Source organism: Nerophis lumbriciformis, linkage group LG17 (genome assembly GCF_033978685.3).
Source record: "Nerophis lumbriciformis linkage group LG17, RoL_Nlum_v2.1, whole genome shotgun sequence".
Lineage (NCBI taxonomy): Eukaryota > Metazoa > Chordata > Actinopteri > Syngnathiformes > Syngnathidae > Nerophis > Nerophis lumbriciformis.
In genome coordinates this window covers 13,194,244-13,210,000 of record NC_084564.2, presented here as the reverse complement: position 1 = coordinate 13,210,000, position 15,757 = coordinate 13,194,244, and the positions used below count along the sequence as shown (strand labels likewise).

At 37.6% G+C, this 15,757-nt stretch overlaps 1 protein-coding gene across 4 annotated transcripts in view; it reads left to right on the top strand.

The window, feature by feature from the left end:
* Nucleotides 1-15,757, top strand: part of LOC133614516 (neurobeachin-like) — a 726,573-nt gene that overhangs the window by 349,219 nt on the left and 361,597 nt on the right. For all 4 annotated transcript variants that reach the window (XM_061972518.1, XM_061972517.1, XM_061972519.1 and 1 more), the window contains one exon: nt 4,671-4,779. In XM_061972518.1, coding sequence (XP_061828502.1) covers nt 4,671-4,779 — 109 coding nt within the window. The remainder of the gene's footprint in view (nt 1-4,670; nt 4,780-15,757) is intronic.

Sequence of the window (15,757 nt, the reverse complement as noted above, 5' to 3'; positions counted from 1 at the left end):
TCCCGGACGCGCTTTTCCGCTTGCAGAGAGGTGGAGCTTTACTTCCGTGTTAGGAGTACGGTTAAGTGCATAAAGTGTAGATTGTTATACGAACTGCTTTAGTAAAATGGGATAAAAACTCAATAGAGAAGAAAGACGGTAAGCAGGAAGTCTAAAGTCACTTTTATCGGAGACTTTCACGTCATCAAAACATGTCAAGACACCTCTTCCCAAACCAATCACACGCTTCCGGCTTCATATTAATAGCGCTACGCGTTACATCCAGTCTAACTACCAAAACAAAATGAAAAATCGTCTTATATTTTGACCATGCTTTGTCAAAGGTGTTTTGTCATGTAATCTGTGATATTTCTACGTAAATAATTATTTTCTGACAGATTGAAATAAGGTGTGTATTATTTTTTTTACCTCTTCTGATTAATAGTTCACAATTACAAAATGTTTAGCAGGCTGAATATTACATTTTATTACCAGATTGTCATGCACATGTATATGAATATCATTAACTTCTAAAACATGTAATGTACAAATTATTAGAAGCATTTATTCAGGGAGAAATATCACAGGTTACATTACCAAACATATTTGACAATGAAAACATGATCATAACAATCCACATTAATTAATTATTAACGTGTGAAACTGGCATCGAAACATGATGTAGCTCCTCCTCTGAATGCAAGTGCCCCTACAGCAGGAATACAAATTCTGTATTCCTGCAAAATACAAACTTCTGGCACTGCAGGTAATTTTGTGTTATTGTCATTAAAAACATGTTTATTTTGTTTTTGTGTTGACCTTTTAAAAAAAGTATAATGTTCATTGAAGCAAACAAATTGTCCAGTCACGGTAATAAACATGTGAAAATGATCTGTATAGGGTACACTTATTAATGACAACATTTTTTATCCGTCTACGATTAATCATGACAATTTTGAGTAAAATTGCGATTAAATATTTTTAACGTTTGACAGCTCGAGTACAAATACAAAACTATGCCTTTCAAGTTAATAATCATTAGGCCAAGATTCGATAAAAACAGGTCTTTAAGGTCATATTGTGTTTATTTTTTGTGTACATTTTCCACTAAATTGCCTAATCACGATAAACATTTAATAACCGAACTTGCAATGAGGACTACGACGCTTACCGTATTTTTTCGGACTATAAGTCGAAGTTTTTTTTCATAGTTTGGCCGGGGGTGCGACATGACAAGTCGTTCTCCCGCGCTTTTTCCGCTTGCAGAGAGGTGGAGCTTTACTTCCGTGTTAGGAGTACGGTTAAGTGCATAAAGTGTAGATTGGTATACAAACTGCTTTAGTAAAATGGGATAAAAACTCAATAGAGAAGAAAGACGGTAAGCAGGAAGTCTAAAGTCACTTTTATCGAAGACTTTCACGTTGTCAAAACATGTCAAGACACCTCTTCCCAAACCAATCACACGCTTCCGGCTTCATATTAATAGCGCTACGCGTTACATCCAGTCTAACTACCAAAACAAAATGAAAAATCGTCCTATATTTTGACAATGCTTTGTCAAAGGTGTTTTGTCATGTAATCTGTGATATTTCTACGTAAATAATTATTTTCTGACAGAGTGAAATAAGGTATGTATTATTTTTTTTACCTCTTCTGATTAATAGTTCACAATTACAAAATGTTTAGCAGGCTGAATATAAAATTTTATTACCAGATTGTCATGCACATATATGATTATCATTAACTTCTAAAACATGTAATGTACAAATTATCAGAAGCATTTATTCAGGGAGAAACATCACAGGTTACATTGCCAAACATATTTGACAATGAAAATATGATCATAACAATCCACATTAATTAATTATTAATGTGTGAAACTGGCATCGAAACATGATGTAGCTCCTCCTCTGAATGCAAGTGCCCCTACAGCAGGAATACAAATGCTGTGTTTTTGCAACATACAAACTTTGGCACTGCAGGTACTTTTGTTATTGTCATTAAAAGCATGTTTATTTCGTTTTTGTGTTGACCTTTTAAAAAAAGTATAATGTTCATTGAAGCAAACAAATTGTCCAGTCATGGTAATAAACATGTGAAAATGATCTGTATAGAGTACACTTATTAATGACAACATTTTTTATCCGTCTACCATTAATCATGACAATTTTGAGTGAAATTGCGATTAAATATTTTAATCGTTTGACAGCCCGAGTACAAACACAAAATTATGCCTTTCAAGTTAATGATGATTAGGCCAATATTCGATAAAAACAGGTCTTTAAGGTCATATTGTGTTTATTTTTTGTGTACATTTTCCACTAAATTGCCTAATCACGATAAACATTTAATAACCGAACTTGCAATGAGGACTACGACGCTTACCGTATTTTTTCGGACTATAAGTCGCAGTTTTTTTTCATAGTTTGGCCGGGGGTGCGACATGACAAGTCGTTCTCCCGGACGCGCTTTTCCGCTTGCAGAGAGGTGGAGCTTTACTTCCGTGTTAGGAGTACGGTTAAGTGCATAAAGTGTAGATTGTTATACGAACTGCTTTAGTAAAATGGGATAAAAACTCAATAGAGAAGAAAGACGGTAAGCAGGAAGTCTAAAGTCACTTTTATCGAAGACTTTCACGTCGTCAAAACATGTCAAGACACCTCTTCCCAAACCAATCACACGCTTCCGGCTTCATATTAATAGCGCTACGCGTTACATCCAGTCTAACTACCAAAACAAAATGAAAAATCGTCTTATATTTTGACCATGCTTTGTCAAAGGTGTTTTGTCATGTAATCTGTGATATTTCTACGTAAATAATTATTTTCTGACAGATTGAAATAAGGTGTGTATTATTTTTTTTACCTCTTCTGATTAATAGTTCACAATTACAAAATGTTTAGCAGGCTGAATATTACATTTTATTACCAGATTGTCATGCACATGTATATGAATATCATTAACTTCTAAAACATGTAATGTACAAATTATCAGAAGCATTTATTCAGGGAGAAACATCACAGATTACATTACCAATCTTTGACAATGAAAACATGATCATAACAATCCACATTAATTAATTATTAACGTGTGAAACTGGCATCGAAACATGATGTAGCTCCTCCTCCTGAATGCAAGTGCCCCTACAGCAGGAATACAAATTCTGTATTCCTGCAAAATACAAACTTCTGGCACTGCAGGTAATTTTTTGTTATTGTCATTAAAAGCATGTTTATTTAGTTTTTTGTGTTGACCTTTTAAAAAAAGTATAATGTTCATTGAAGCAAACAAATTGTCCAGTCATGGTAATAAACATGTGAAAATGATCTGTATAGAGTACACTTATTAATGACAACATTTTTTATCCGTCTACCATTAATCATGACAATTTTGAGTGAAATTGCGATTCAATATTTAAACACAAAACTATGCCTTTCAAGTTAATAATGATTAGGCCAATATTCGATAAAAACAGGTCTTTAAGGTCATATTGTGTTTATTTTTTGTGTACATTTTCCACTAAATTGCCTAATCAACGATAAACATTTAATAACCGAACTTGCAATGAGGACTACGACGCATACCGTATTTCTTCGGACTATCACTCGCAGTTTTTTTTCATAGTTTGTCCGGGGGTGCGACTTATACTCAGGAGTGACTTATGTGTGAAATTAACCGTAAAATATCAAATAATATTATTTAGCTCATTCACGTAAGAGACTAGACGTATAAGATTTCATGGGATTTAGCGATTAGGAGTGACAGATTGTTTGGTAAACGTATAGCATGTTCTATATGTTATAGTTATTTGAATGACTCTTACCATAATATGTTACGTTAACATACCAGGCACCTTCTCAGTTGGTTATTTATGACTCATATAACGTACACTTATTCAGCATGTTGTTCACTATTCTTTATTTATTTTAAATTGCCTTTCAAATGTCTATTCTTGGTGTTGGCTTTTATCAAATACATTTCCTCAAAAAATGCGACTTATATATGTTTTTTTTCTTTCTTTATTATGCATTTGCGGCTGGTGCGACTTATACTCCGGAGCGTCTTATACTCCGAAAAATACGGTATGTTGTGTAAAAATATGTACTGTAACATTGTACAAAACGGAATGATATTTTGTGATGAATGCAAACTTTGGATTAACGCAAAATCGTGCTAAAATGTATCAAGTTTTCAGCACTACCTCAAAGAATATAATATTAGGCTTCTATTTTTGTACAATTTTCTCCTACATTGTCATGAGTGATTCCAAGAACAGAGCAGCTGTCCAACACGCCGATTGAAGACTTTTATTGTTGCGTTCCTCTTCCTGCTTCCTGGGACAGCAGGCAGACGACACAAAAAACAAAGCCGGCCTAATGACGTGTAAAATGGCGTGTAACCTTCTCACAATAGCCCGGGTGTTTTCAGTGATTAAAGCTAGTGGGATTAAAACAGAAATTTGGGTTTGCGTGTAAACTCCTCTCTGGCCAGACTTGTCAGCGGCGCTGGGAGGACGCCGCGGTCAGTGGGAGGCGACTATCCGTCAATCAGGAGCGTGAAGACAGGCTCCGGTGCTCTAATGGAGCTACTTTTCACGCTGCAGAGAGGACTTGGAAATGCTCCCACCAAGTCCTCGATCCTACAGCTCGCCACGGCTCTATAAAGGGTTCATGCATTGCCTCTCTCCCTAGGTTACTGTGCCACGCCATGAAGGACCACATAGTCCGGGTGGCCAACGAGGCAGAGTTCATTCTGAATAGACAGCGAGCCGAAGATGTCCACAAACATGCTGAATTTGAGGTACAAATGATGGAAATGTACACGTTAAACACTGTATTACCTGTGAAATTGGACTAAGCCTCACTATTCTAATGACACACTCCAGATAACACATGCTGCACTACAGGGCCCTTTTTTGCCACTGAACATATTTTAACTTGTTGGTTTCAGTTTATTTGGAACATGCATACAATACAATGTAAAGCATCACACATTTCCAGTTGTTTTATAACAGCACGTCCGAAAAGGAGTAGGAAGAAGCAGAGTTTATTTAATCCTACCCCTTTTTCATACCATAGCAATTGTATCCGATTTCCTTGTTCTCTGTAACAGAACAGTGAACACATAAATAATAGACCATAGTAAGCAAACAAATATTAAATACATAAATAATCTTTGTCTCAATAAAAAAAAAGGGTTCAAGATGTTCATCATAATTCTTGTTCTGTGTACTTTGTGAACACTTGTAGTTTGAACAGTCTCTTAAACTGAATCATATTGGTGCTTTGTTTGATTTATTTGGTTAATCCATACTCTAATTTAATTCCACATACTGATATGCTAAAGGTTTTAAGTGTTGTACGTGCATACAAATGTTTTAAATTAGATTTTCCTCTAAGGTTACATTTCTCCTCTTATGTTTACATTTGATTTAATTTTCTGCCGATTTATTATGGCTTGGACGAATCAATTCATTATCAGATGATTATTTTCAAAACAAATAATGAAATAAAAGCAAAAACAGAAGTGTCACTATAATTATTTATTGTTTTGTCAATTTTTTTAATTATTTATTTTTTAATTTTTTTAAATCTTATTAATTGATATTTATGTGCTATTTGTCACACAATTCATTTGGTTTTAGTTTATTTGGTTCTCCCTGTAGCAGTTTCATGTCCTCGCACCTGCTTTGTTTTAGAAATCAAGACTATTTAAGTAGAGATGTCCGATAAATGCTTTAAAATGTAATATCGGAAATTATCCGTATCGTTTTTTTTTATTATCGGTATCGTTTTTTTGTTTTTGTTTTTTTTATTAAATCAACATAAAAAAACACAAGATACACTTACAATTAGTGCACCAACCCAAACATTATATATCAATATATATCAATACAGTCTGCAAGGGATACAGTCCGTAAGCACACATGATTGTGCGTGCTGCTGGTCCACTAATAGTACTAACCTTTAGCAGTTAATTGTACTCATTTTCATTAATTACTAGTTTCTATGTAACTGTTTTTATATTGTTTTACTTTCTTTTTTATTCAAGAAAATGTTTTTAATTTATTTATCTTATTTTATTTTATTAATATTTAAAAAAAAAGGACCTTATCTTCACCATACCTGGTTGTCCAAATTAAGCATAATAATGTGTTAATTCCACGACTGTTTATATCAGTATCGGTTGAATTAAAGAGTTGGACAATATCGGATTATCGGACATCCCTATATTTAAGTTGTTGCTATCCTTTGTTGATTGTCATGTCCGGGTGTACTTTGTGTACGCCGTCTCAGCTCCACACGCTGTAAGTTTTTGCTGTCGTCCAGCATTCTGTTTTTGTTTACTTTGCAGTTCTAGCTTCGTTCTGCGTAGCCTTCCCTAAGCTTCAATGCCCTTTCTTAGTGGCATTCCCCTTTTGTTTACTTTTGGTTTAAGCATTAGATACCTTTTTACCTGCACGCTGCCTCCCGCTGTCTGCATATTGTGATCACGGCAACAAACCATGTTCCCGACATCTACAAAGCAATTAGCTACCTGCTGCCACCTACTGATATGGAAAAGTATTACACGGTTACTCTGCTGCACTCTAGACAGCACCAACACTCACATATACGGATTATAATTACTGGATTGCAAAAAATATTTTTAACCCAATTAGGTGAAATTACATAATCTCACTGCGATGAGGTGGCGACTTGTCCAGAGTGTACCCCGCCTTCCGCCCGATTGTAGCTGAGATAGGCTCCAGCGCCCCCCGCGACCCCAAAAGGGAATAAGCGGTAGAAAATGGATGGATGGATACATAATCTCAGACGGCACACCAGACTGTATCTCACGGCACACTAGTTGAAAAACACTGCCCTACTGAACATGCAATCCAACTCTTACTGTTTATATTAAACCAGGGGTGCTCATTACGTCGATCGCGATCTACCGGTCGATCTCGGAGGGTGCGTCAGTCGATCACCAGCCAGGCATTAAAAAAATAGTCCTAAAAATGAGCGATCATAAATCTTCACTATGACGTCACTTTCGTCACTTGATTGACATTCACGGCACCCGAGGGTCTTCTGAGATGACGCTGGCTGCTGCCAGCTCATTCAAATTACCGACTGGAAGGCGAGAAACACTTTATTTCAACAGACTCTGGCGCCGTACCTGTCGTCAAAACTCCAAAGACCGACTGCACAGTTGCACAATAAAAGCTCTGCTTCATCCTGCCTGCGCTACCAAAATAAGAGTCTCAGAAAGCTGGCGTGCACAAGCTAGCAAGCTACGGAGTTTGCCGACAATGTATTTCTTGTAAAGTGTATACAAAGGAGTACGGAAGCTGGACAAATAAGATGCCAAAAACCAACCACTTTCATGTGGTATTGGACAGAAAGGAGGACTTTTTTTTTCTCCTCCATTCGAAAATGCGGACGTTATCACCACTGTCTGATTCCAATCAATGCAAGTCATCACAATCAGGTAATACACCAACTTATATTCTTGTCTTCATGAAAGAAAGGAATCTATATGTGTTAAACATGCTTGTATTATCTTTAACCACCTTTAAGTTGTTAACAATATTAACTATATGTGTTAAACATGCTTGTTTTATCTTTAACCACCTTTAAGTTGTTAACAATATTAACTATTTGTGTTAAACATGCTTGTATTATTTTTAACCACCTTTAACTTGTTAACAATATTAACTATGTGTTAAACATGCTAGCATTATCTTTAAACACCTTTAACTTGTTAACAATATTAACTATATGTATTAAACATACTTGTATTATCATTAAACACCTTTAATGTATTAACAATATTAACTATATGTGTTAAACATGCTTGCATTATCATTATACACCTTTAACTTGTTAACAAAAACATATATTTCATAAATAAGTAAATATAAATTATATATATGAATGAGGTAGATCCCCACGACTTGATCAATAGAAAAGTAGCTCGCCTGCAGAAAGTGTGAGCACCCCTGTATGAAACGATGTTACATTTAACAACATCATATCCGCACTTGCACAATTTTGCATGACCGAAAAAGAGTATGAAGAAGCACCGCATATTTAAAACCTTTCTCACAGTATAATAAGGTGAAATTCCTGTTAGTAAAGAGCCATAGCAACAATGTCTGTTTTAATGAAGCATTCAGGCAAAAAAGACAAAAAATAGGTTTGTGAATATTCATAATCCTGCTTTTATGGTTTTTTTTAATACTTCTGAAGCCACAAGAGTGAAAACCACACAAAAAGTCAGCGCGTGTCTTCAAGCCACACAAGGTTTTAGTGAATGTGAATATTTGACACACACACACACGCGTGCAGGGAGTCACCTCTGTTAGCAGCTTGTACACGTTGGAGTGATGAGTTTCTTATCTGGGAACAGCAGCCATCCTCAAACAGTTGCTTGATTTACAGTTGCGGAGGATCCTTGACCTGCTAGATAAAGTGGAGGAGACGCTGAGATGTGCAATGTCAGAATGAAGGTTCTGTCTGCCAACACTTTATTATCCCCCGCCATATTTCGCCAAGATTGAAGATGCAGGGCGCACATGAGACGTTTGAACAATTAAGGCGGTGTCAAGGCGACGCGTCATGCGCTCAAAAGTGATATTTGTCACGTGGTGGCGCTCGCAGATTGAGTTACCTGCTTCATGAGGAATATGTCGGAGTATGAAATGTGACAGATTTCGAAATTGACGCAGGAAATTCAATTAGCTCCCGGCTTCTGTTAGCAAATTAGATTTTGAATATTAGCTCGCCTTCCTCCCCCTCGTCCCTCTGGGGGTCGCTTTGTAAGACAATCCGATTGCAGCAGCAAAGATATGGAGTCTGTCTGCATTACTTTTATCCAGAGATGCTGCAGATATGCTATTTTCGGTTTGGTTTGTTCGTTACTTACAAGAACATTGCATGTTGGCAACTGCACATTTGAACATGTCCGAAAAGGAGGAGGAAGAAGCAAAGCTTATTTAACCCTGACCCGTTTTTCATTTCCTGTTTTTAATAGAGATGTCCGATAATATCGGACTGACGATATTATCGGCCGATAAATGCTTTAAAATGTAATATCGGAAATTATCGGTATTTCATTTTTCATTTCATTTCATTTTTATTTATCTCCTTCATTGATGTGCATCTTTGATAGACAATTATACCACAATTATTCAGTTATGCATTTACACACCAATGCCTTAGAACAGGGGTCGGCAACCCGCGGCTCCGGAGCCGCACGCGGCTCTTTGGTCACTCTGATGCGGCTCAGCAGCTTACTTGCCGAACCCCCCAATTGTCCCGTGAGACTTCCAGATTTCAGTGCCTCTCGCAGAAAACTCCCGGGAATAATATTCACCGATGTTCACCCTTAAAGCTATATTAAGGGTGTGCCGTGATGGTACAACATTTGGTGCCCTCTACAATCTGTATTGACAGCGTGCCAGCCCAACACTTGTTATACAATATACATCTTCTGCTTGCACACGTACTTGACAGCAAGGCATACTTGGTCAACAGCCACACAGGTTACACTGACGGTGATCATATAAAACAACTTTAACACTCTTACTAATAATGCGCCACACTTTGAACCAAAACCAAACAAGAATGACAAACACATTTCGGGAGAACATCTGCACCTTAACACAACATAAACACAACAGAACAAACACCCAGAATCCCATGCAGCCCTGACTCTTCCGGGCTATATACACCCCTGCTACCACCAAACCCCGCCCCCACCCCAAGCCTGCTCCCTCACACATCAACACCCCCCCCTCTGTGCGTCGGTTGAGGTGGGCGGGGTTTGGTAGCGGGGGTGTATAATGTATCCCAGAAGAGTTAGGGCTGCATGGGATTCTGGGTATTTGTCCTGTTGTGTTTATGTTGTGTTACGGTGCAGATGTTCTCCCGAAATGTGTTTGTCATTCTTGTTTGGTGTGGGTTCACAGTGTGGCGCATTATTAGTAAGAGTGTTAAAGTTTTTTTTATACCGCCACCGTCAGTGTAACCTGTGTGGTTGTTGAGCAAGTATGTATTGCTTTCAACTACGTGAGCAAGCGAAAGCCCCATACAACATGTGACTTATCAGGCACGCTGGTTGTAGTGGGCGCTATATGCTGTACCATCACGGCACGCATGACGTTTACAAGCGCTATTCATTCAAAACCCGCGTGCCGCACCAGCTTAAAAATTCCAGATAAAGGTGTGGGCAGCGTGTCTGTGACCCCTGGTTTATACATGGCACATAGCACAAAGCAAAAGAAAAACTTTGTTTGTATGCCGTGTTATTTCATTTAAAATTTAAAAAAATTTTGCGGCTCCCATTGTTTTCTATAATTTGTGAAACTGGTCAAAATGGCTCTTTGACTGGTAAAGCTTGCCGACCCCTGCCTTAGAAGGAGCAGGATGAAGAAAAAATCGTATATTTTCCTGCCCCCTTCAACATAATACGTAGTCTTAATGATTTATACACCAACAATTACATCCAAATATAACGAAAACAACAACAAAAAACACACACAAAAAAACACAAGTGCAAAACTTCATGAAGTACAAACCGAACAAAAAAAAACAAAAAACAAAAGAAGTAATATCATCACGGGATGATACAAAACAAATACAAAACCAGGCAAAAAATAAGTAAAATAATAAATATAAAGCAAAATGTAAACACTTATGGCTGTCCATATGATCTTATTGTTCTATCTTTATATATTTTTTTCAATTGGAATATGTTTTTACAATCTTTTATCTCATTGTAAAGAGAATTCCATAGTTTAACCCCCACCACTGATATGCACATTTGTTTTAAAGTTGTCCTTGAATACTGATGTTTGAAATGACCTTTTCAAAAAGTATCTGTTTCAAAAAGTAAAATGTATGACTTTTTAAAACGCCGCTGTACCAAGTGGTACACGGACGTAGAGAGAAGTACAGAGCGCCAATGAACCTTAGAGGGACTGCCTTTGTGTGCTGGCCCAATCATATAATATCTACGGCTTTTCGCACACACAAGTGAATGCAAGCATACTTGGTCAACAGCCATACAGGTCACACTGAGGGTGGCCGTATAAACAACTTGAACACTGTTACAAATATGCGCCACACTGTGAACCCACACCAAACAAGAATGACAAACACATTTCGGGAGAACATCCGCACCGTAACACAACATAAACACAACAGAACAAATACCCAGAACCCCTTTGCAGCACTAACTCTTCCGGGATGCTACAATATGCACCCCCCGCAACCCACTACCCCCCCTCCCCCCAACCCCGCCCACCTCAACCTCCTCATGCTCTCTCAGGGAGAGCATGTCCCAAATTCCAAGCTGCTGTTTTGAGGCATGTTAAAAAAAAATGCACTTTGTGACTTCAATAATAAATACGGCACTTTTTTTCTATAACTTGAGTTGATTTGTTTTGGAAGACCTTGTTACATTGTTTAATGCATCCAGTGGGGCATCACAACAAAATTAGGCATAATAATGTGTTAATCCCACGACTGTATATATCGGTATCGGTTGATATCAGAATCGGTAATTAAGAGTTGGACAATATGGGCAAAAAATCCTTTATCAGACATCTCTAGTTTTTAACCTACATCACTGATTCTCATACTGTGGTACGAGGGCTCCACCTAGTGGTACGCCTAAGAATCACTGAATTAAAAAATTCAAAGACAGTGTTACTGTTCAAACTGTTTTTAATGTTACAGTGGCCAAAATGTTCAATATTACAAAGCCCCTAAAGGGACATGGGGAATTTTTTTTTTTTTTAGATATGTATCTCGTGCAAAAATTTTCCCGTGAGCACAAGAAACATATCTAAAAAAATATATTTTCTCCATGTTTCTTGTGCTCACGGGAAAACTTTACGTGCGCACGAGAAACTTTTGCGTGAAATAAAAGTTATTTCTTGTTTTTAATGAATGCATAAGCCTACTATGCTATTGTAGTTTAATGTTAGTCACTATGGTGGGAGCTGGAGAGAGCCAAGTGTTTTCTGAGGCGGTACTTGGTGAACAAAATTGAAGAACCACTGACTTAGATGAGTAGACTTAGACAAACTTTAATGATCCACAAGGGAAATTGTTCAACACAGTAGCTCAGTTACAATGATGGAAAGTGTAAGGATGGAAAGGACAATGCAGGTATAAATAGACCAATATAGCAATAAAAAAATCTAACATATATACGAATATATACATATGTGTACAGAATAATATATATACAGATACATTATATTATGTCTATAACATATATACAATATATACCAATGACCATGTACAATATTAGAGTAGATCATGAAAGCTGTATTACTTTCTAGAACAGGAATATTCTAGCATTCTTAAGTATACAAACAAGTTAAGCAATTTTCTTAAAGAAGAGGAGAAAGCAATAACACGTTTTATTTTATTTTAAATACTAATAGTGACGACACATGCACAGGTGGTTAGTGGCGGGAGATGCACCGAGCACATCTCCTTTTTGGACCTCGCAGCTACACAACAGCTAAGCACACACGAGCTAAACACAAGTGTCCTTATTTGAACAATATTGCAGTCTAAAACGCCACATTTGTGTATATAAACAAGTATGAAACATTTATAGTTGCATATTAACTACACATACAAAGTATCCAGTAACAAATGTGTTTGCATCATTCAACTTACTGCATCACAAGCTTAATTTAATGAATTTTAGTGATTCCATAGGTTTTGCAAAAAAAAAAAAAAAAACACTTGACTAAGACAGCATAAATAATAATTTAGTGTTTTTCATAGCTTCCATCGTTTTCTGTTTGACTCATTTCACTTGAACAAGCCTTTTCTAACACACAACAAAATAATAAAAGTATGCATATTTGTGCTAATATCTTATTGGATTGATATTAGTATCAGCCAATACACAACGCTCCAATATCGGTATCATATCGGAAGTGGGAAAGTTGTATCGCGACACAACAGGCATGTCGGCGCCATTTCTTACTTGATGAAGATACAGTATATTGGCAATAAATCATCTGAAACTACCAGCATAATAAAAAACATTAACTAGGAAGTGTTTGAAGTAACCTTTTCAAGTTTATATAAGTATACAAATAAATTATTCAATTTAATATTACAGCGATTCGGCTGCGTCGGTAGCAGCCACTACAATCGATAAAAATCCGCTAGGTATTTTTATTTAATTTCATTTTGCTTCCGAGCAGTTCCACTGTAGACACGGCACATGAGCCAAGCGTGCAGTTTTTAACAAAGTTTTCAATGTACATAGGTTTTTATCAAAATCTTTCTCCCGCAGAACATGACTTTTCAGTCACGTCCGTATCCTCTTTCCTCTCCTGCTCCCGGCCGCTTACTGTTAAAGACAACAAACAGATGATTAGATTAACACGTACCACCTGTGAAATCTAATCACCTGCCAGCTGTGTCTCGCCGGCAGCAGTGCAATGCCCCCGTCTGATGGTGCTCTGTCCTCAGCACTATGGACAGAGGCGGTGACCTTTGCTCTTGCAGGCAGCGCTGGCCATATCTCCCTCCACAAATTTAATTAATAAATTTTTTTTTATTAGAAGCTTTCACACATCGCATTTTCAGCATTCGTTTCGCATTTTGTTTTGCACTTTCTGTACATTTTTGGTCGAAAAGAAAAACAAAACAAACCAACAGGGAGCCTACCGTCTTAAATTCTAATTTAAGATATAGGAGGAAGCATATTTTACTAAGTTCGGTAAGCCTCACTTGAAATCTGATCTAATTGGTTTCACATATTCTGTCCACTTTGACAACATTTGCTAAAATTGATCAATTTCAACACTGAGGCAATACGATGGTTTTTCCATAATGCAAATGTGTACAATGTCAACCCATTCCGCGACTGTCGGTGTCTCTACATTCAGCCCTTTTTTTGTGATAAGCTATGCATTTTTAGGGTCATCGAGTTTAAAAACATGGACCCTTTATCGCACAAAACAGTTTGTCTTCAAAACAACGCAAGAGCCAGGAATGCCCGCAAAATATTTCATGTGCATGCTCCGTTACCTCTCTTTATTGAAGACGAGAGTAGATGTAAACAGCAGCAGCGCCGGCCACTGAAGTTAGCGGCTAATGTCCCTCCACAGTGCAAAGCCACTTCTAAGTCGGCAATACTCTCCTCCATGGCAGCAAATAATATACATTTATAACAAGTGAAGGACGAGAACATGCTACAGTACACATAGAAGAAGTTTGATTGTAAGGATACCAAATATACTACAGTGATTAGATCAAAATCACTAAATCTTTATCGTTTTTGTTTACAAACTCAGGATATAAGTCCCTGGACACGAGGACTTCAAGGGCAAAAAAATAAAAAATATTAATTAGAGCAGGAGTCTCAAACTCAATTTACCTGGGGGCCACTGGATGCAGAAACTGGGTGAGGCTGGGCCGCAAGAAAAGATTTCTTAAAAAAATCTGACATGCACTTTTTGATGAATTCCCCTTCTTTGAATGGCTATCCCGCCCTAGCAACATACTTGCCAACCCTCCCGATTTTTCCGGGAGACTCCCGAATTTCAGTGCCCCTCCTGACAATGTCCCAGGGCAACCATTCTCCCGAATGTGTCCCGATTTTCACCCCGGACAACAATATTACGGGCGTGCCGTGATAGCACTGCCTTTAACGTCCTCTATAAACCTGTCGTCACGCCCGCTTTTTCACCATACAAACAGCGTGCCAACCCAGTCACATGTTGTATTAGGCTTCTGTAGTTACACGTAATTGACTGCAAGACATACTTGGTCACCAGCCATACAGGTCACACTGAGGGTGGCCGTATAAACAACTTTAACACTGTTACAAATATGCGCCACACTGTGAACCCACACCAAACAAGAATGACAAACACATTTCGGGAGAACATCCGCACCGTAACACAACATAAACACAACAGGGGGGGGGGATTGGTCGGTGGTAGCAGGGGTGTATATTGTAGCCCGGAAGAGTTAGGGCTGCATGGGATTCTGGGTATTTGTTCTGTGTGGCGCATATTTGTAACAGTGTTAAATTTGTTTATACGGCCACCCTCAGTGTGACCTGTATGGCTGTTGATCAAGTGTGTCTTGCAGTCACTTACGTGTGTTCAGAAGCCAAATACAACATGCGACTGGGCTGGCACGCTGTTTGTACAGGTTGTAGAGGGCACTAAAGGCAGTGCCATCACGGCACGCCCTTAATATTGTTGTTTGGGTGAAAATCAGCAGACATTCGAGAGAAGGATTGCCCTGAAATTCATATAAAACTCGCGGGCCGCACTAACATTACATTTTCATATTAAGGTGCGGACCGCAAAATAACGTCTCGCGGGCCGCGTGTCTGAGACCCCTGAATTAGAGCCAATAGTAGGAAATAATTTGAGTATTGTATTGATATTGTTACACCACCATCTTATGTTTTTGTGTGATTATAATTGTGACCAAAAATGGTATAATGTAATGGTCTTGAGCATTTTCAGTATCAGTATTGGTATGACCATTTGCACTATCACCCAAAACTAATGTAAAGTAAAAGTGTATTACATTTCAACACAAGTGTAGCTAGAAACTTGTTATAAATGAAATTAACTAGCCTTTAACAGTAAATTAGTATTACTATATTGTATTATTAATAAAATAATACAACAGGAAATGACTAATATTACTGCATATGTCAGCAGATAAATTAGGAGCCTCTGTAACTTGTTTTAAAATGGTATTATTTATATACTAAATAAAATATTGTTTAA